This window comes from Taudactylus pleione, unplaced genomic scaffold, assembly GCF_031769625.1.
Source record: "Taudactylus pleione unplaced genomic scaffold, aTauple2 ptg000015l, whole genome shotgun sequence".
NCBI lineage: Eukaryota > Metazoa > Chordata > Amphibia > Anura > Myobatrachidae > Taudactylus > Taudactylus pleione.
Genome location: NW_028284417.1, coordinates 5,371,906 through 5,393,482, shown reverse-complemented (window position 1 = coordinate 5,393,482; position 21,577 = coordinate 5,371,906). Strand labels below are relative to the sequence as shown.

General features: G+C 44.8%; 1 protein-coding gene across 2 annotated transcripts in view; it reads right to left on the bottom strand.

Annotated features, from left to right (window-relative positions):
- Nucleotides 1-21,577, bottom strand: part of KCNQ5 (potassium voltage-gated channel subfamily Q member 5) — a 791,832-nt gene that overhangs the window by 24,856 nt on the left and 745,399 nt on the right. For both annotated transcript variants that reach the window (XM_088471354.1, XM_088471348.1), the window contains one exon: nt 18,488-18,596. In XM_088471354.1, the coding sequence (XP_088327480.1) occupies nt 18,488-18,596 (109 nt within the window). The remainder of the gene's footprint in view (nt 1-18,487; nt 18,597-21,577) is intronic.

Sequence of the window (21,577 nt, the reverse complement as noted above, 5' to 3'; positions counted from 1 at the left end):
TTTGTCTATTCATGACACTTCATGGAACCTCAGCCAAGCAAATGTGTATGTGCCTCCTACTCATTCCTAGTAATTATAATAAAACAGACACGGTCATTCATGTTAATAGTGTTTTGTGATAAATACCACTAGAGGGCAGCAAAGACCAAAAGAAAATAACATCTGATATGAAAATAGACTAATTCAAACATGCCTATACAATATGTAAAGCATTTCTTATATATTAAGATATCCATTTTTTTTTTAGGAAAAAGTGGTGCATACAGTACCAAAGACATGCAGACTTTTGCCAGAACATGTGTGTTCCTGAATATAGAAATATACTACTGCTGTTAAACCTTTCTCACATCTTAAAGGGGTTATTATATCCTATTGGTTTTAAATGCCACCTGCTTTGGTCTGAGAGCTTTCATGCTGCATATAATGACAAGTGTACAACCCTTTTATGGATTCTCAAGTCAAGCTCCCACACAGGTATGGGACACGTTATATGAAGGCTCATTTTCCATAGCGTTCCAAACACCAGGAATCAATAAGAAGTGAATAATTGCTGTGGTCTGGTGACAGTATCATACGCATCAATACAGCCACTGGGTTCCTCCTCATACAGCATATTACTGTGTAGTTTGAAAAGCACTGCTATACAGACTAATGTGGAGGTGAATTAATGTCAGTGTTTGCTTGAAGAAAGAAATGGGCCATTTTAAAGGTATTTAAGAGACAGCTCTGTAGGTTGCAATGCCAAATGACTATATTCTTGATTGAAAATTCTGGAAATAATGAGGGCATGAATTTACAGGTTATGGCGGTGGTAGTGCACTGAGGGCCTCATTCAGCAAGAAACGTACAGGAGAGAACGCACGCACTCGGCCGATGTTTTAGCTCTGCGTATGCATCGCAGTGCACGTGCGTGAACTAGCTATTACGATGGGTACTGCGTGTGCAGAGGCGACGTAGACCCAGAGAAAAGTGATTGACAGGAAGTGCCATTTTGTGGGGGTGGATGGGCAAACGCAGGCGTGCCTGTGCATTTGGACGCCGTTTTAGGGGCGTGCATAGTTAAGCCCTTGCGGCGATGGCCGTAGCCTGAGGTCTAGTTGTACCAGGAAGTGGAACACATCCTGCGTGGAGTCAGGTCAACCACTAATATGCTAATGTGTTCGATGGTTCTCAATGTTACCGATGTTTCTGATGTCTTGCATGGTATAACAGAACGCATGTTAAGGGAAGTGGGAGTAATTGTGTTTTGCTAGGCGTCTGCTTATTTTGCGTGCGTATGCATTTATTAGCATATACTCGCAGCGGACGGGTGCGTGCATCTGCATCCGTGCGTTCCAGGCTAAATCATTCCCTGAATGTCTTCTGTTACCTAACAGAGGTCCTGATTCGGAGATGGACAGTTGTGGACAGTTTGCCAAGAAGGGTGTCTGCAGTAATCACTGCACGTGGTGTACCTACAAAGTACTGACATCAATACAATCTTGTTGATCTATTTGCTGTCAGTGTCTAATTACTTTTGTCTACATAGTGTAACACCTGCAATCCAGTGCAAACAGGCTCTTGTGTATTGTTTGTTAGAGGTGAACTTGAAGTGAGCTTAACTTAACTTAAGTGTTTTTCACAAGGATATCTATATACACTGCAGCGTACATTGCATACTTACCTACTTTTTTCATCTCCTCTCCGGGAGAAGCCCGGCATTATGCCACACCCCCGACGTGGCATGGCTCAATTAAGCCTTTTCACGTCAATTTATCCCTGCCTCTTCCATACGGACCGACAATTCCAGTTTTTATCTCCCCCATTCTTCCCGCTTTACTAGTAAGTGGTCGGGATGCGGGAGCTCCGGCTACGCTTCCAGGGGTAGGCAAGTATGATATGTTCTGACTTGTGATTTCAAGCTTGTCTGTCCAAACAATACTGTGCTGTGTTTGAGTGATCTGCACCCCAAAGAAGACATATTTATCTGTTTTAAAATTCAATTTAAATAATATTTTAAGAGTGTGTTATTTGGAGATGTCATGATCAGCTGCACCCCAAAAATATTAAGTGCAAGAAAGATATTTTTTTTCCGGTGTCACAAAACATCTCTTTTATAATTCAATTTAAATCATATTTCAAGTGTGTGTTTTTGAGAGGCAGCATATACTACTGTAGTTACTGGGGTTTGCCGCTCCGTTATCTGCACCCCAAAATAATAAAAGTTAAAAAACAAACTGCATGGTAAAGGTAACAGTCCCTCATTTCCCAATCTCATTGTACTTTCACTTGTTGTGGTGACAGTTACAAGTTCAAGTACAGTACTGATGCAAATCAATCATGAATCAGTCTATATAACAGGAGCAACCCAGTATTTGTGCTGGCAGTCATAGTACTTCTCCAACATCTACTTTTAAAGAAGGTCAGGGTTTAAGAAGGTGTAAGAATGGGCGCTCAATCTGAACAATGCTTGACAATCATTAAGAAAACATCATCTCCACCCATGAAAGAAAAAGTTACTGCCAAAAACTTACGATTGCCAACATGCCATACACCGCACACAATGGCAAGGAAACACCATGATCTTTCTTTGCACGTTGTGGTCCTGCTACTGCTCTTTCATGCACTAGAATGCCTATTGCGAAAGCCAGGGCTAAACACAGTCATGCATCTTCTGTAACCTCTCATGCACCACCTTCTCGTTCTGCCTAGATGTGTCACCTCTAAAATAGGCAAATCAATGCACAAAATGAACAGAGAGGCTGAAGAACAAATTGTGTGTTCACAAACTTCACAGATTCCAGAGAGTCTAAAGCTGGGTACACACTAAGCGATTTGTGAACCCAGTGCTGTGTTAGTGACAACCCCTCCACCGCCTACGGGCCGACATATCGGGTGGCCAGTACACATTAGACAATCCAGTGCCGGACAGCCCAATATGTCGCCCCCTGCTGCATCCCGCTGCATGGGGTCATCAGCCGCATCATCAGGTTGAGCTGCATGTAGGGCCGACCTGACGATGCGGCTGACGACCCCATGGTAGCGCTCACCGTCCGGTATAGTGGGTCCACACTGCACAATTAGAATGATTTGTCGTTTCAATCCATCGGAATCGGGAAAATCATTCAAAATACAGCTAAGTGTGTACCCAGCCTAAGGGTGTTCATGAGTGCTATGTATGAGTGTGACATTTCTGATTCTGACACTTTGGGCCTGATTCAGAGATGGACGCTAATGCAATTTTCAAGCAGATCATGCAATTGTTTGCCATTGCGCATGTGTAAGCATTGAAGGCAGCTCTGCAATCACGCAGGCCACGGAGACCCATCGCAGAGTGAATGACAGGAAGTGAGCATTTGGGGGTGTTGACAGGGGGGTGTTCGGCGAAAAGCAGGCATGCCTGGCCGTTAGAACGACGTTACATAGGCGTGCATAAATTAGCCACTGCTATTGCATATGCAGCTCTGCATGTCAGAAGAGCACCCAAGGCTGCGGCAGGTCAGACCTGTCACAAGGGTAAGATGGGCACCAATGTGCTTTGATGTTACAGATATTTCCGCATGTATGCATCGTCGTATGCAGATAAAAAGGCGACAGTGGGCATCTTTATGCTCGCGGGATCTTTGCTAACATTAACAGATTTTTGCAGCTGCTATCGCATTAGCGTCGATCTCTGAATCAGGCCCTGTAATCCTAGAGAAGCCTCCCTCTACCATTTCTGAACTGTCTGCACATGTGAGGATGAGTATTAGTAAAAGTAACGATGGAGATGGTTTAGACAAAGAAAATTAGGATGGTAATTTGGAAGTACAACATTGATGAATGATGAATGTGTTGAAAAAGAAGGAAAAGTTGATAAAATTCAGGAGAATTAAGTTGTTTGTGTCGAAGTAAGTCAGCCGCCAGTGCCAGCACTTTATGCCAGTGATAAGAAGTGTATTGTCATGTCTGGGCAAAAGACCAAAAAAGTAATCTCTTTCATGTGGACACATTTCTTCCTAAATACTGACATTTGTCAAGGCATCTGTACCATTTGTAGTGCAAAAGTTAGAAGAGGTAGGTACGTTAACCATCTAGGCACCTCCTCCCTGATACATCATTTGCAGTGACTTACTTGAACAGCAGCATGGATATATACCAGGGAATCTGTATGTAATGCTGGCTGTTGGGATGCCTTCTGTCAAAACACAGACAGCGGTATCCCGATGGTTGGTATCCCGACAGGGGTCGGGTAAGTATACTTACCCTTCCCCCTTCCCACCCTAACCCTCCCTTCTTCTAGCTCAACCCTCCCCACCCTGCACCCTAACCTCCCCGTTAGTGCCTAAACCTAAGTCTCCCCCCTTTGTGCCTAAACTTAACCCTCCACCCTTAGTGCCTAACCCCCCTGTGATGCTTAACCCTAACTCCCCCAAAACCTAACCCCGCTACGCTGTCTAATCCTAACCCCCCCCCTCCGTGGCTAACGCTAAGGGCGCTCCGGATTTACCTCATTCAGGCTGGTGGGCGTCCTTCTGGATTCCGGCATCGGGATTAAGATAGGCATTGGTATTTTGACGCCTATCTTAAGTCCCGTGTCGGGCTTCCCCGTTGGTATTCAGACTGGCAGCATGCCGTCCGCCGGTCTGATAATTACATCCCTATACCAGCACATACAATCTACACCGCCAACGTCAATACCTTCATCATTAATCAGTTCATTAGCGATCGGAGGCAGTCATGTTTCCAATTTGCAAAGTCAAGCTGACACCCTATTCACGATTTCCAAGAAGAAGCCTTGTGAGCTATGGCTGCTGCTGTTGGGGGTGAATCTTCATCACAGAAGAAGACTAGTAGTTTCAAACAACAACTGACTGTGAAACAATAATTTGCAAGAAACAAGTATGACAGCCACCATCCTGTTGCACAGTATATAACTGAAGACATTACAGCTATGTTAACATTAGATCTGCGTCCAATATCCACCATCAATGCATCTGGTTTTAGCCAACTAGTTGAGTTCGTGTGACCATGCTACCAAATTCCATCTCAATTCTATTTCACCAGAACAGCAATTCCTCACCTGTACCGGGTCGTTAAACAAAAAGTTATTGTTTGCGTAGGAAATTCCATTTTATCAACTATCCACTTAACTACAGATATTTGGACAAGCAGTACTGGTCAGACTAAAGATTACATAACTGTGACAGCCCACTGGGTAGGTGTATCTCCTTCAGCAGCAGTATCTAACACACAATGCACGTTCACAGGCAGGCTACACTTTTTATCACTGGCTTCACTAAGAAGCATACCGTGTGTCAATCTGTTGGAAAAAAACCTCTGAGGTGTGATAACAAAATGGCTTATACCACTAAGACTCTCCTAAGGATTTGTCATTTCCGATAACGCAAGTAACATTGTATGAGCAGTACAACTGGGTTAATTTCAACACGTACCATGTTTTGCACACACAATAAAGTTGGTGGTTCTGAATCTCTTAAAAATTACAAGAACAGTTACATTTACCATGCCACTAGCTGAAGCAAGAAGTAGTAACCAGGTGGAATTCCACCCCTTACATACTTCACTAACTGGAGGAACAGCAGTAAGCCACAATGATATACACACCAAGCCATGAGATAGGGGGGGTACCACCTTAATGCAGCACACTGGAGAATACTCTCTGTTTTATGCAAGTTACTGAAACCATTTTAAAGTGTAACCTGTGAAGTGAGTTCAGACACTGATATCCTGAGTCAGGTCACGCTCTTAATTAAACTACTTAAAAAGCAGTTAGAGACGCTGAAGGAGGAGATGAAACTAAGTGAATTTGCTAAGTATGTTGAACTTGTACATCAAGTTCTTTATTTGCTTTGCCAGTATCCAAGGGTTTGAAATATCTTGCAATTGAATCACTACATTTTGGCAACAATGCTTGCTCCTAGGTTTAAGTCCTAAGTAATGTCTTTCTTTTTAACTGACACAGATCTTAAGAGATGCAAAGAGCTCCTTGCAAGCTCAAATGGCACATGACACTATGTCTCCTGCTTCAGTTTCTCCTTCAATTGCTTCTAACAGGAAAAACATTGACCTTTTCCAAGAGAGCCACTGATGTTCATTAGTCAACTCTGTGCACCAGAGAGAAACATTATGACATTTGGTCAGGATTAAAATAATTGCTCACATATATTAGCACCTCTACCGTGACTCAATCTGATACAGTAAGCATCAATAGAATGGTGGAGGATTACTTTAATGATAATGTACAAATTAGATAAGCTAATAATGTATGATAATGATCTTAACAACAGAGATCAGGGTGATGATGGGGATGATGAGATCTTCAAATTTGAGGATGATTAGTTTAACCAAACCACCTAAATGTTTACTTTTGTTGGGGGCCCAAACAAACCAGGAGCTTCAGCCACAAAAGCAGCAGTCCTGGTCTCTGAAGTGCTTGGTTTGTTAAACTGCATATCCTTTTTAATATACAACATATGGGTGGGAGGGAGGGCTCAAGGTTAATTCCACTGTGCACCAACTTTCATTATGTGCTTTTCCCACCTTGCTGTATTGGTCCTAAGACTACTAGCCTGTTGCTCCATCTCCATTTACCTGTACTGCCCTCAGGCTTTTGATTTGCTTTTCAGAGTAAGTTTGATGGTTATCTAGTTTTGTACTAGTCGTTACTCCAGCAACAGACTGTGGCCTGTGATTTGCTGTTTAAAGAAGTGTATTGGTAATATATTAGATTTTTTTTTACTAGGCTTTTACATTTAGGCTATTTATTAGTTATTGATTAATGAAAAAAATCTATAGAGTCATATAGTTTATTAAACTGCCATCCTGTCTTCCACTGCTGTGCCACTATGTTCCATAGATGTGCTATATTCTTTTAAACTGCAATGTGTTGTGTGCTGCTGCTCTGTTGCTTAGTTCAGCCAGCCAGCTCACTGCATCCTTTGGCCAATATTGGTGAAAACAATATTGTGAGCTGTGGGGTGGTCCAAATTGACTGGAAAATGACTGATCTTAATAATACTGTAGGAACAAAAACATGGGTGAGACTATTGTGGAGTACCCTTGGATGAATTTTTGATAATAATTAGTGAATCCTAGAAATCACTGGACCGCCTTCAGAGTGGTACGCTGAGGTCAATTGATAATGTCCTGGATCTTCTCAGGATCCATCTGCAAACCTGATCTGGAGATGATGTAGCCCAAGGGTGGGGAACCTTTTTTCTGCCGAGGGCCATATTGATATATATAACAGTTTTTGCGGGCCTGGTGCAGGTCACGCCCCCTCTGTGTGACATCACACGGGGACAGGGCCACAAACACTGGTGATCACAGCAATGCCCAGAGCATCCTGAGGATGTTCCGGGAAGCTGTAAGGGCAGTGGTGAGACTGTCTGAAGCATCCTAAGGGCGTTCTATGTGGCACTGCTGCATAGATTCTGGCTGCAGAGTGCCATTCTCAGCACCCTGCTAGCCAGATGAGGCTAGCAGAAAAAACTTCAGAGGGCCAGACCAAATGATTCCCCATCCCTGATGTAGCCGAAAAAAGGAATATACTCTACCTCAAACATGCACTTTTCCAATTTGCAGTACAACTTGTTGGATCTGAGATGTGGAATAACCTCCTTGACATGCTGACGGTGGGACTGGTTGTCAGAGGAGAAGATAAGAATATTGTCGAGATAAACCAGAACATAGACGTAGAGCAGGTCTTGGAAGATTTAATTTAAGAAATTCTGGAATACCGCAGCAGCATTACACAGGTCGAAGGGCATTACTAGGTATTCATAGTGCCCATCTATGGTATTGAAAGCAGTCTTCCACTCATCTCCTGATTGAATTCGAATGAGATTGTATTCCCCATGAAGATCTAATTTAGAAACTATTTTGACCCTCTGGACTCTGTACCTGTTTTTGACTGTTAATTCATTGAGACTTTGATAGTCGATATAGGGCCTGATACAGACCCGTTCGCTAGGCTGCGTTCGCACGCAGCCTGCCGATATTTGCAATCTGCGCACACGTAAAAGATGCAGTGCGTGAACTAGTCCATGCGATCGGGAAGCGTTCGCACCCTGTACACAGACCCTCCGCAAGCATGAGTGTCAGGACGTGCCGTTTGTGGGTGGTGACAGGGGAGTGGTCGATGGTAACGGGGGTGTTGAGGTGCGAATGCAGGTGTGTCTGTGCATCTGAACGTTGTTTCAGGAGCGTGCATAATTAAGACGCATCGTCAGCATACACGTCACATGGCTGAATTACACACAGCAGCACTCGCAGTGCTTGCGGTAGGGTATGGTCAACCACAAGTGCTGCGTATGGGTTCGATGTTGCTCGATGTTACGATTGTTTAATACACTTCCTGGAGATGATGTATGTTACTAAGGGAAAGTGGGCATCTTGTGACAGGCTGGTGGGCGTCTAAATACATACCGCAATTGCACGACAAAACAGTGGGCATGCTAATGTCTTGCTAGCGATCTCGTATTTTGATACTTTGGCTGCTGACGGCTGCGTGCAAACGCAGCCTAGCAAACGGTTCTGAATCAGGCCCTGAGTGCACCATCTTTTTTTTTAACAGGTGGAGGGATGGATAAAGCCCTTTCTAGTTTCTCCTTGATGTACTCAGACATGGCTTGAGTTTCTGGTAGAAAGAGTGTATATGGTATTCCTCTAGGTGGAGTATTCATGTGAATTAGGATGTAGGGACAATCCCAGTCCCTATGTGGGGGCAGTGTCTCTGCAGCCTATTTGTTGAAGATATCTGCAAATTCTCTGTATTGAGCTTGAATTGCTGCGGTTTCTGGAGTAGCAATGGTCTGATGAGGAAAGACTTGTTGGAGACAAACACATTGCTCCAAGGTGGCAGCTTCTTCGGACGGGTAACCTGAAGAGGCAGAGCATAGAGTCTCTCGGAAGTGCCTTTGTTATTCTTCAGGCATGAGATGGAAGAGGCCTATTTACATAGGTTATTTTGTACTTGGCGACTGTGGATGAAGACAAGGAGCTGAACGAATTTTAGGGCACTCATAGCGTCCTCCTTTCTGAGCTATTTCTTGAAAACGAAGATCCACCCTGTTGCAAAAGGAAAATGAATTAATCAAGACTGGTAGACAGATCACAGGTGGCTAATTCATATTATAGCCTTGCGCCCGAGAATACTGAGGCAACTGGAACAGTATTCTAGTGGAGAACTGATTGAAACATGAAACAGCACGGACTGGATAAGACTACTAAATGCAGCAGGCACCTGAACAACAGGATACAGATTGGTGAGTCTTAGCAAGTATAGTATGCAGCTGAGGCAGTTGAGCTTAGACACAACCTTGAATAGTATGATCTGATTGAGGTTTTGACACCGATAGCTGAATATAGCGCAAGACTTGGCACTGTTGATGGAGTCTACTGGGAGCAGTGCACAAATTAGTATATTGAATATGCCAAACAGCCAGGAATGAATATTGTAGTTAGTCTGGAATTGATGTTGATGTAAGCGGTACATAGCACACAGTGTAGCATTGATGTTAGAACTTGCTATAGCGTACAGCCTGAGATGGATGATAGAACTTGCTGTGTACAACAGACAGCCTGGAATGGATGCTGGCACTTGCTTTGTTCAGCATGCAGCCTGAAATGGGTGCTGGAACCTGCTGTAAATAGTGTTCAGACTGAGATGGATGCTGAAACTTGCTGTATATAGCGCACAATGGCCCTGATTCAGACCCACTCGCGAGCGGCTGTCCGCTCGCAAGTGGGTCGATGGTCTGCACTGCGCATGCGCACGATGGAGGGAGCTCCGTCGTGCGCATGCGCGAGACGCGACGAGCGAAGGACTTTCCTTCGCTCGTAGTGTCTGATCAAAGGGGGCGTGCTGTCGATGTTGATTGACAGCACCCCCCTTTGGTGGGCGTGCCGGGGGCGTGCCTGCCAGACGGAGGCGTTCCCAAGGGAACGCCTACCGTCTGAAGCCGGCCCCACTGACATCACTAGTGATGTCAGTGGGAGTGATTTTGGCTCTGATAGAGCCAAAATCACTCCTGGCCTTGCGGTTGAGAGACTCAACCGCAGGCTTCTGCATGCAGTGGCGGTGGTCGCGATGGTCAAGACCATCACGACCATCATCCTGCACGCTCGCATATGCTGTGGGTGGTGACGCTCCATATTTATGGAGGTGGGCCCTGATTCAGAGCGAGCGCTCTGGTCAGAGCGTCCGGCTCTGAATCAGGGCCAATGTGTATAATGTACAGTCTGAAATGGATGCTGGCACTTGCTGTGTATAGTTCATAGCATGGAAAGGATGCTGGAACTTGCTGTGTATAGAGTTCAGCCTGAAATGGATGCTGGAACTTGCTGTGTGTAGCTCACAGCCTGGAATGGATGCTGGAACGTGCTGTGTATAGCTCACAGCCTGGAATGGATGCTGGAACTTGCTGTGTATAGTGCTCAGCCTGGAATGGATGCTGGAACTTGCTGTGTATAGCACTCAGCCTGGAATAGTGACAGAGTCAACAAGAGATAACACACCCAGGACAGGAACAGACTGGAACAGATGTAGGCACATTGAGCCAAGAGCCAGGAAAAAGGTCTCATGAAGAAACGTTCTGGCAATGGGTGCACTGCCAGAGCTGGTTTAAATAGGACTCTCTTGTCCCTGATAGGCTGAGCATACTTGGTGAGCAGATAGTGGGAGTTGGCAGTTGGACAGTCAGTTGATAGCAAGCAAAATGGTAGCTCCCATACACTGCCACTGTGGGAGATGACTCCGGAAGGATGCCAACCACCCCGCTAGTTGGAATGAATGGAAATCAGGTATATCTCTGGCAGCCAGTATGAGCACTGATTGCTGTGAGGCAGCACTGCTGGGTCAGGTAATGGCACCTGGAACTCCAATGTGTGACACAGGGGTGTCGATTACTGAAGTAGATAGGGCTTATAAATAGTTTGACCTTAGTACTGTCACTCACTACTAGGTTCCAAAGTGTGGAAGTTTGGAAGCAACATCAGGATGAGGACTGTTCATCTGAAACTTCATGGATTGGGAATCCATGTGCAATCAGCCACAAACAAGGCTCAGATCACCATCCGCAATACCAAACATTGGCTGGAGTAAAGCAGACCACCATTGGACTCCAGTCAAAATGCATTTTCTGGAGTGGTAAGTCATGTTTCATCATCTAGCATTTGACAGATGAATCTGGGTTTGGTGGATATCAGAACGTTTGCTGCCCAACTGTAATTTTGGTAGAGGAGGAATAATGGTCTGAGGCTGTTTTCCATGTTTTGGCCTGGGCCCCTTAGTTCTAGTGAAGGGAAAACTTAATGCTACAGCATACAATGATAATCTAGAGAATTGTGTGCTTCCAACTTTGTGGCAGCAGTTTGTGGAAGGTAATTTTCTGTTTCAGCATAACAATGCCCTGTGCATAAAGCCAGATCCATCAAAAAATAGTTTGCAGAGTTTGGTGTTAAAGAACTTGACTGGTCTGCACAGAGACATGGGGCTATATTTACTAAAGTACGGGCTTATAGAAGTGGAGGTGTTGCCCATAGCAACCAATCATATTCTAGCTAGAAATCAGAGGTAATGCTTTGGCCAGGGCACCTGGTGAAAGGGCTCCCCTGGCTGTAACATTACTCCCCCGCTAGAAAGAGTCCAGTGCTGGTTATAGAAAATACAAATGCTTACTAGAAATTGAGCTTATTCCACATTTGTGCCCTGTTACGGTCCTGCATCGTTTGCATTATAAAAGATTGTATGTATAACAGTCATAGAGTGTATCAGTCCTATCGAACTGCCATCCTTGCAAGCATTGTGATTGCACATCTATTCAATAAATACTTTCAGTTTTTGCACTTGAGCTAATTTTAGTGTTATTTATAGTAGGATCAATAGATAGTGTATTTCCACTTTACACACAATGCAATGTACGTGATTCTTAATACTCTACAATTCCCCTAACCAATGCTATGTTCATTAAACATGATTGCAATGTAAATTTCTGTATTATGATCAATCTTTCATAAATAAATGCTTATATTATTATAAAGGTCAGAGAAATGACAGCATGAACTGCATTTTACTTACTGTAGAATGAAAAGTTATTCTGGGCAAAGGCCAGTATTAAAAAAATAGAAATATCTCCAGGGACAAATCCTAAAACCTGGGACTGTCCCTGAAGATATGCATATGTCAACAATTCATTATTACAAATAGAAGATTGCAAAAATATCCACAGCTACTTATAAAAGTAAAGGGCAACCATTTTCATTGAAAATACAATACTAAAAAATACAATACTAACAATATGCAAATACACATTACTGTAATTCTATCTAAGGGCTACGAAAACTAAAATGCAAGTTGGTTTACTCTATATGAAAGAGCTATTGATAATATTAAAAAAATATACAGTATATGTAAAAGTTTTAAGAGCTCAGGGATATGACTTGATAGCAATTTATCTACCCTCTTGCTATAAGTCTTGCTAAATTATCCTGAAATCAGTGATTGTGTGGTACACTCAGGGCTGCCATCGGGGGGGGACTGCCGGGAATCCAGTCCCAGACCCGGAGAGAGATGGGGCTCGGATGGCAGCGTTGCACAATGCACCAGGTGGCTGAGAGTCACGGGAGACAGATCATAGCCTGCACTTGAATGAAATATTGAGCCGTCCGCGAGCCAATCACAGCTTGTGGAACAGCAGCCAATCAGGAGCGGTCTTCCCTGTTCTGCCCCAGTCCAGCCCGCCTTCCCTGTGCTCCCCCCACAGTCCAGACAGCGTTCCCTGCGACCCCCTAGTCCAGCCAGTGAGCCTGCCTTCCCTGCCCACTGCCCTCAGTACAGCCAGCCTTCTAGTCCAGGCAGCCTGCCTTCCCTGTGCCCTCCCCCAGTCCAGCCAGCAAGCCTGTCTTCCCTGCCCTGCCCCAATCCACCCAGCCTTCCCTGTGCCCCCACAGTTATAATAACAACTGCCCCCGCAGCCCAAATGTTGATACCCCTTAAAAGTAGGCCCACCCACATTAGCCACAGCTCCGCCAACCTCTGTCCCATACCCCGGGGTGGGGCCCTGCCTATTTTGTCAGTACTGGGCCCCGCATTTTCTGATGGCAGCCCTGGGTACACTGAATGATTTTGTGGGTGGAATACATTTTATACCTTGGAGGAGACCTGGTGCGGCACTCTGCTGTGCAGTGAAAGGCCACTGTTGTGCTGCAGGACTTGAGTTCCGGAACTTGCATGCAGGAGTGTACAGTATAAGAACCACTATTTGCAATACTCATTTGTCTGTACAAGAGGCATGAAAAATTTAAATTACATTAAGCATTCCCCAAACCTGTAATTGCCTGCATAAAGTTATATAATATCCTGTTTGTAATGGAGAAATTTCTCTACATAAAATGATCTCTCCTGTCCCCTTCTGTACTGTTAAATGTAACCATATCTCTACTATCTACACACGGACAGCACAGACGGTGTAATGGTTAGCATTACTGCCTCACAGCACTGAGCTTGTGGGTTCGATTCCCACTACGGCCCTAACTGTGTGGAGTTTGTATATTCTCCCTGTGCTTGCGTGGGTTTCCTCTCACACTCCAAAAATATACTGGTAGGTTAATTGGCTCCCAACAAATTAACCCTAGTGTGTATGTGTGTGTGCATGTGGTAGGGAACATAGATTGTAAGCGCCACTGGGGCAGGGACTGATGTGAATGGACAAATATTCTCTGTAAAGCGCTGCGGAATATGTGTGTGCTATATAAATAACTGGTAATAAATAATAAATAAACATGGATGACCTAATTTGAAATCCTAAAATTCAAAACAAGGCCTATCATCTTCCCAGAGTCACCACATCTCCATACATTTCCTACACTGTATGTAACACTTTATTCCTCACATCCAGCCTCTCACACCTCTCCCTTCAGTATGACAACAATACACCCTTTTCTTATTCAAGATCTTGTTAAAATGGTTATCTATTCACTCATCATGTCCTACCTTGATTAATGCAACCTCCTCTTACCTGATTTTCCAATAACCCATCTGTCCCTGCTTCAAATGCAGCAGCAACGCTGATCTTACTCTCTCACTGTCCTACATTGTGTGCACCATTTTGCAAATCCCCCTGACTCATCATGTTCTCCAGATTCCAATCCAATTTACTTAACCCTCACCTACAGTACAAGGCTCTAACAACACCTTCATATTCATCTTGAAGCACTTTCCCTGTCATCCTCTTGCAGTAGATGTACCTCTGACATGTGGCTCACCTCTTCTCTAAAACCATCTCTCACTCTCTTCTAAAACACTTCTTCCATGCTGCTGCTCACTTATGGAATTCCCTACCAGACTCTACCACAGCCTTATAATTTTAAAATGTTCTCTGAAAATCATCTCTTTACTAGAACTGACTAAACATCAAGTACGCAAACTAGTTCATCCTCACATCTGTCTCGATATCCACTCTTGTTTCAGCTGTGCCCTTTTCCAATTAGGTTGTAAGCTCTCTCATGAACAGAATCTAATCTGTTTAATGTATGTCCTAGTTCCCCACATTACAGTACTTTGGAACACTGGCCCTGATTCAGAGCCGGACGCTCTGACAGAGCGCTCGCTCTGAATCAGGGCCGTCCCTCCACCTTTTTGGAGCGGCCTCCTGGCCGCTCGCATAGCTATGGGTGACCACCCACAGCTATAGCGAGTGGCCAAAATGATGGTCGCGATGGTCAAGACCATCGTGACCATCGGGCTTGCGATGAGACCCTTGCGGTAGGGTCTTGCTGCCGCAAGCCCAGGAGTGCTTTTGGCTCTATCAGAGCCAAAAGCACTCCCACTGACATCACTAGTTCCCATGGGAACGCCTCCGTCTGGGCAGCCACGCCCCTGGCACGCCCACCAAAGGGGGCGTGCTGTCAATTACCATCGACAGCACGCCCCCTTTGGTGCGAGACCCATAACGACGGCTTGGCCGTCGTTATTCGGGTCTTGCGCATGCACACGATGGAGCCGCCTCCGTCATGCGCATGCGCACTTGGGCAACATCGATCTGCTTGCGAGCAGTCAGCGCTCGCGAGCGGGTCTGAATCAGGCCCACTGTATCACCTTACAAATCAAGGATAGTCATAATAATTTTTTGGACCCAGAATTGGACAGGTGGAAAGAATCCTAAATATCTGTTGTTCCAATAACTTCTATGTTCACAAGACTAATATCTAAGTTGGGGCTGTCTGATGTTTTGATAATTAGATGTCTACAGTTTAAACACTGCTCCTGCCACTCCATCATGATGCACCATGCACTATCCAGAATTAATTTGTCCCTTGTCTCCCATGTGTTAACTCCCTCAGCACAAAGGAATATCACTCTCCTTTAATACCATCAGTTCCTTTGGATTGAGGGGGTTTGATTCTGGAAACTCAACTCTTTGAGGTTATGTCTAATGGCTCAGAGTTGGTAGGAATGTTGGAGGAATATTTTTATACTAATACACAGACTGTGAGACCACCTATTCTTTGTGAAGCGTTAAAGTGTTTGTTATGGCAATATTATTATCACCAGGGTAATGTCTCAAAAAATTTCCAGACAAAAACAAACAAGTCTGTCATGATTAGAATGATTATGTGCATACCTCTCTTTGTATATTGAGGAGGCTAGGCTTCAATGGTCTCCAATCTCAGACATTTATATATGCAGTTGCAGATGTCACACAATATAGATAATGAGACAGTGGTAGCGTCTCTTGATACCAAAATCCTTAAAGCCCCACCCTGTCAAGGTACTGCATATCTGAAGACAACATCTGCTGTAACAGCCGGGATGCAATCGGGAAGCCGGCTGACATTACACCGACAGCTGGCTTCCTGACTGTCATATTCCGGTGAGGGTGAAATGCCCGGCGTCTAGATGTAGATGCCGCTCATTTCACCAACGCCGGGAGACCGGCGCCCGGCATCCCGATCGAAGGAATGCCGGGTGCCACGAGCAGGCAGCTGCGAGGGGGGGGGGGGGTTGGGTTTAGCGCACACGGGGGAGACTTCGGGTTAGGCACCCCCCCAGGAGGGTTAGGGTTAGGCTAGGGGGAGGGAGGGTTAGGGTTAGGCACCCCCAGGGGGACTTAGGGTTAGGCAGCGGGGAAGGGGGGGTTAGGGTTAGGCACTTACAGGGGGTTAGGGTTAGGCACTTGGGGGGGAGGTTAGGGTTAGGCACCCCTAAGGAGGGTTAGGATTAGGGGGGTTAGGTTAGTCATTACTTACCTTACGACGATCAGGATTTCCAGCGCTGTCGGGCTGCCCTGTTCCAGGATTGGACTGCCGCTGCCGGGAATTTCATACCGATTCCGTAACAGCCAACTGTATTAAAAATGAATGTGTTTTTGTGCAACTCAATTTGGTTGTTTCACTGTACATTAAATGGGAGTTCTGTCCTAGTTTGCCTAGGACTTTCTTTAGACTAGTAGTGGTTATGTCAGAGCAGTTAGCTGATCCATCTTTTCCCTTTGATTACTGATAATAGTGATCTATTGCTAGCTGACATTTCAACTTGCATAGATCACTACCACATTTAATATATTGCAGCATGTATACTGGGAGACAATGGATCTCATCTGTCCTACTCCGACACGGGATGCAGTCAGGAAGCCGACGGTTCTAATGCCGACCACCGGCTTCCCGACTGTCAAATCCTGGCAAGTGTCTAATGACAGGCGCCGAAATCCTGACGCCTGTTATTAGACATACGCCGGGAGCCCGACACCCAGGGCTTACCGATCTAAGGTAAGCCGGGCGCGGACAGCCACGGGGGGGGGGAGGGTTAGGGGCTCCCAGGGGGACTTAGGGTTAGGCATTCCCCCGGGAGGTTAGGGGTTAGGCTAGGGGAAGGGGGGGTTAGGGTTAGGCACCCCGGGGGGAGTTTAGGGTTAGGCAGCCCCCGGGAGACTTAGGGTTGGGCTGCGGGGAAGGGGGGTTAGGTTTAGGCACTTAGAGGGAGGTTAGGGTTGGGCACTTGGGGGGGAGGTTAGGGTTAGTTGCCCCTAAAGGAGGGTTGGGGGGGGTTAGGTTAGTTAATACTTAGTGCAGTCGGGATCTTCACTTGTGCCGAGCTTCCGCTGTCGGGATTTGAACCGCCGGCGGTAAATCATACCGATTCCTCTGACCCCCCCCCCCCTCCCTTTCCACCCTAAAAATATGAAAGTAATAATTTAATTTCAAAAGTAGGCTTGGAAATGGCCTCCATCTCTTATTTGTACACCCCTTCCCAAAGTATGTCATTCATTTTCTGGGATGCTGAAATATTTTGCATGACTGCCATGCCACATGTCATCACAATCCTATACACTGCAATCAGTCAAATTTTTGTCTGACATTCCCATCTCTTTCTACACATACACCCAATTTAAGGGTTTGTGAACATGGACGTTTTGCAAGACACAAAGCTCCTAAAACTAAATGATATACCCTTGGGCTCTATAATTCCATCAAGTCATATGCAGTATCGGTTTACTCAAGAGCAGTAGATGGTTAAATTTTGGGGTCATTTTCTGGTATTCTCTAATAATTAAGAAGTACTTTTGGGAAGAATTATGAAAACATGTATATTTTTCTTATTTTTACTGATACACAATTCAACATAACCACTATAATAGAGAAAGATATTTATTTCAATGTGCTGTCAAATAATAGCACAATCAATCCCTTAATATATAGAACATTTGCATATACAAACTGAAGAATTGAAGAGTTATTCCCAGTGGAACTGCTTCAACTCCGAAACCCAAAATCAAATCTGTTCATGAAGGGGCTAACCCTCTGATCATTAAGTAGGCAGACAACTCAAGGGGACCAAAGTGGTGTTTCTAGCAAATCTTAGATGTGTTCTTTGAACTTCTCTTTAATGATCTTCTGCATACATTGTGTACTGTGAGCTATTTGCTATGCGTGCACTTCTTGTTCATATAACCAATCTTAAAATGCAAAATTAGATACAATTATGTCAAACTTGGGCAATCCACATGTGCTGTGTTACATAAATGGAACCACTGAGGGTCTGATTCAGAGCCGCTCGCTCGTGCTGTGCGTTCGCAAGCGGGCTGATGTTCTGGGTACGCGCATGCGCACGCTTCGTTCTGCGCGTGCGCGAACTACGCATACACAAAGTGGCCGCTCGCTAAGACATGGTGGGTGTGCTTATGCCTTGGCAAGCGTTGGCTTCCAGTGACGTCACTTTGACAAATTTGCATACGCATCTAGCGCGCGTACGCAGATAGCGAACAGGTCTGAATCAGGCCCTGAGTTCTGTCATGTTTTGTAACCAGAATAGCATTAATTGTGATTAAGTTCATTTGACTGTTAACTATTATTTTTTCTGCATCTGAGTTTAATATAATATTTATTTTCTATGAGATGCGTTTCAACAGAGTTTTGTCATTAGCAGTTACAGTAGAAAGGCTGCTGAATGAATTCCATTATTAGATAATTACCTTTGAAATATGAATCTAGTCTACTTTTTACTAACCTGACCGCTCGGATGACAGTTTTAAGAGCTGGGGTTAGATCTTCTACTGATACATCGCAGTGACACCCTTTCTCATCATGTACTTCCTCTGTTCCAAGGTTGACATCAGCTAAAAAGATAAAATGAGACTCAACTGAGAAGATACACATGGGAATTTCTAAACTCCAGCCTTTTATGGTTTAGTCTGTAGCAGATAAAATGCACAGTTATGTTCCTTAAATAAATTAACTTAAATAGTGCACCTCTATAATTTTATTACATCAGAATTGCTAAATTAATTAAAAGGTTATTCACCAAAAAAAATTGAGATTTATTTTAAAAATGATTTTGTTCCCCTTTTATATGTTGTTTACTACTAGGTCTTTTTATTGTGAGTGCCCAAATTAATTTCCCATTCATCTATATACTGTATATAAAATCAAATGTCCTGACTGACTGACTTACTTGCTCATCAACGCCCAGCTCAAAACCCTGGACCTAGAAACATGAAATTCAAGGCGTATACTCCTTCCATGATGTAGGTGCCCACTAAGAAGGGATTTTCTAAATTCGACTCCTAAGGGAATGAAAAGTGCTAAAATATTTCCTACCCCTGTACAATGTCCTGACTGACTGTCTCATTGTGGCTGCAGTGGAGTGCAAATTTGTAAAAAATGCGAGTTTAGCACTAAACCCGCATTTTTTACTTACTCGCAAATGTAATAGGGTGCGACTATATTAAAAATCACATTATCCGGGCTTTACTATAACTCGCAAAAAATCATCTCGCATCCAGATGTTTTCCCATTCTCAAGATAGAACTCGGGCAATGTAATAGAGTGCGAGTGCTTCACTCGAACATATTACTGCCTGAGAAATCGCAAAAAACAATAGACCAGCTTCAGGATAGTGAGTTTATCCTTAGCAGGTCAGAGTAACACAGAAACATGCACATATCCATGAGATACGTGCATGTTTCTGTGTGTACATATAACAAAACCCCATTAAAATAAAAAAATGACGTGCACCCCCCACCACAAGCATAACCAGCCCCGGGCGCTGTAGAGCCTGTCCTGGTTTTTAAAATACAGGGGACAAAATACGTAGGGGTCCCCTGTATTTTAAGAACCAGTACCGGCTATGTAAATCCTGTCCTGGTTCTAAAAATACAGGGGACAAAATGCGTAGGGGTCCCCTGTATTTTAAGAACCAGCACAGGGCTTTCCTAAGCCGGTCTTGGTTGAGGAAATACAGGGGACAAAACGAGTCAAAACAAAAGGGTCCTCTGTATTTTGCATAACTAGCACCATGCTCTTTCTAGCAGGGGTATAATGCCAAAGCCAGGGGAACCCTTTCACCGGGAAGGTGAGGACCCCACAATAAAGGGATCTCCCTCTCCATGACTCCCCAGGCCTGGGCTGACAGCGTGGTGGTATCCCCAACACCCCTGGGTGGTGGGTATCGGGTTGATAGTGTAAATGGGGTGTAAAAATATTGTGTTGTGCAGTAGAACTAAGGGTCCCAGCAAGCCTCCTCCACATGCTGGTACTTGGAGAATCCCAAGTACCAGCATGGGTGGCATTACGGGCCCACTGGTTTCCTGTAGTTCACCTGCAAAAGAAATAATAAAATAAACACAAGACACACTCACCGTGACAGTACAGTTTTATTAAAACATACATGCACACTCACTATCACACATATAAAATGTACTTTTACTGTACTCTTGGTGACCAGGGTAAAATCTGTGCACCCCATATTTCTTGCATAACCTGCACAACTAATCTGACAGAATGGTTGAAAGGAAATCACCATATGATGCCGTTTGCTGCCCCAATAGTATGGCCTGAGCCTATGGACCACTGTACTGACTGTTATATTTATCTAGCTACTGTCACGCTTGTGCACTGGGAGTCCTTGGCCGGGACGCCTGAAGTTGGGGCCCTGGGGTGTGGCGAGAGCAGGAGACGAGGGGCCTGTATATGACTTCTTCATCCACTAGTAACAGATGTTGACGAGACCTGACCAAAGATGCTGAATCTAACTTGCTAGGAGTAGTTCACCAGTGACCCCTCCAATTGGGATTTAAGTTTAAGCTGCTCCCAGCAAGCAGGTCGCGGCCCTTTGGTCAGGTACCCGGCACCAGCAGGAAAACAGAAGGTTACAAATACAGACGGTGCAAAGTACTGTATTAAAGGTAATTGGTAATAGAAAAAGACACTGGATGGTGTACTAATTGCGTTATGGATCCAGACGCAGGGTGAAGGAATAGGTGCACTGTGAATCCAGATGCAGGATGAGGTAAAAATACACTGTGGATCCAGGTGCAGGGTGATGTAATTAATGCACTGTAGATCCAGATGCAGGTAAAGCACAAATCTAGTGCACGGGAGATTAGTACCAGATGCATTACTGAGTACAGGCAGGATATCCTGTAGCTGGGAAAACACAAGCAGGGAGAAGAGGAACAAAACCTTGAGATGGGATAAGGAAACAACACCGAGGATATGATCGTAGAAACACCGAGGAAACACCGGGGGGTCACAGGTAAAAGAGCAACGTGGAGCCTAGAACGATACCACAGCAAACCGTCACTGAGATAGCGAAGTTGTTCAGGCTAAATACCCTAAGGTAGCAATCCATTGGAGGATAGTGTCAGCTGACAGCAAGCAAGCTACCACTGGGTAAAGGGCTAGTCAGGTGATGTAGTCTGTCATGGCTGCGTCCGTGATGGCAACCGCAGAAACCAAGTCATGGGGCAACACATGGATGTCCTAGCAGACACCAGGAATAATCCTCAGCACGTCACATGCTGCTGCACCTGACGTCTGACCGCTCGGGAGATCAGGGGAAGCCGGCACTGGGGTGAGTAATGGCTGATCCTAGGCCGCAACCAGACACCTACTATTGCTGAGAAATCCAGTAAAACTAAGCACACTATCAAATATCCCAAAGTGTCTACAGCGTTAAACCTGTGCCACATGGAGACCGTCTGCAGGTTCCTGTACCTCGTGTGTGAACCAGTGAATCTGGGACATCAAAGGGAAGCAAGTCAGAATATACAGAAGTTATAGTGGCTATCACCCCAAAACTCAAGACAATTCACTTCAC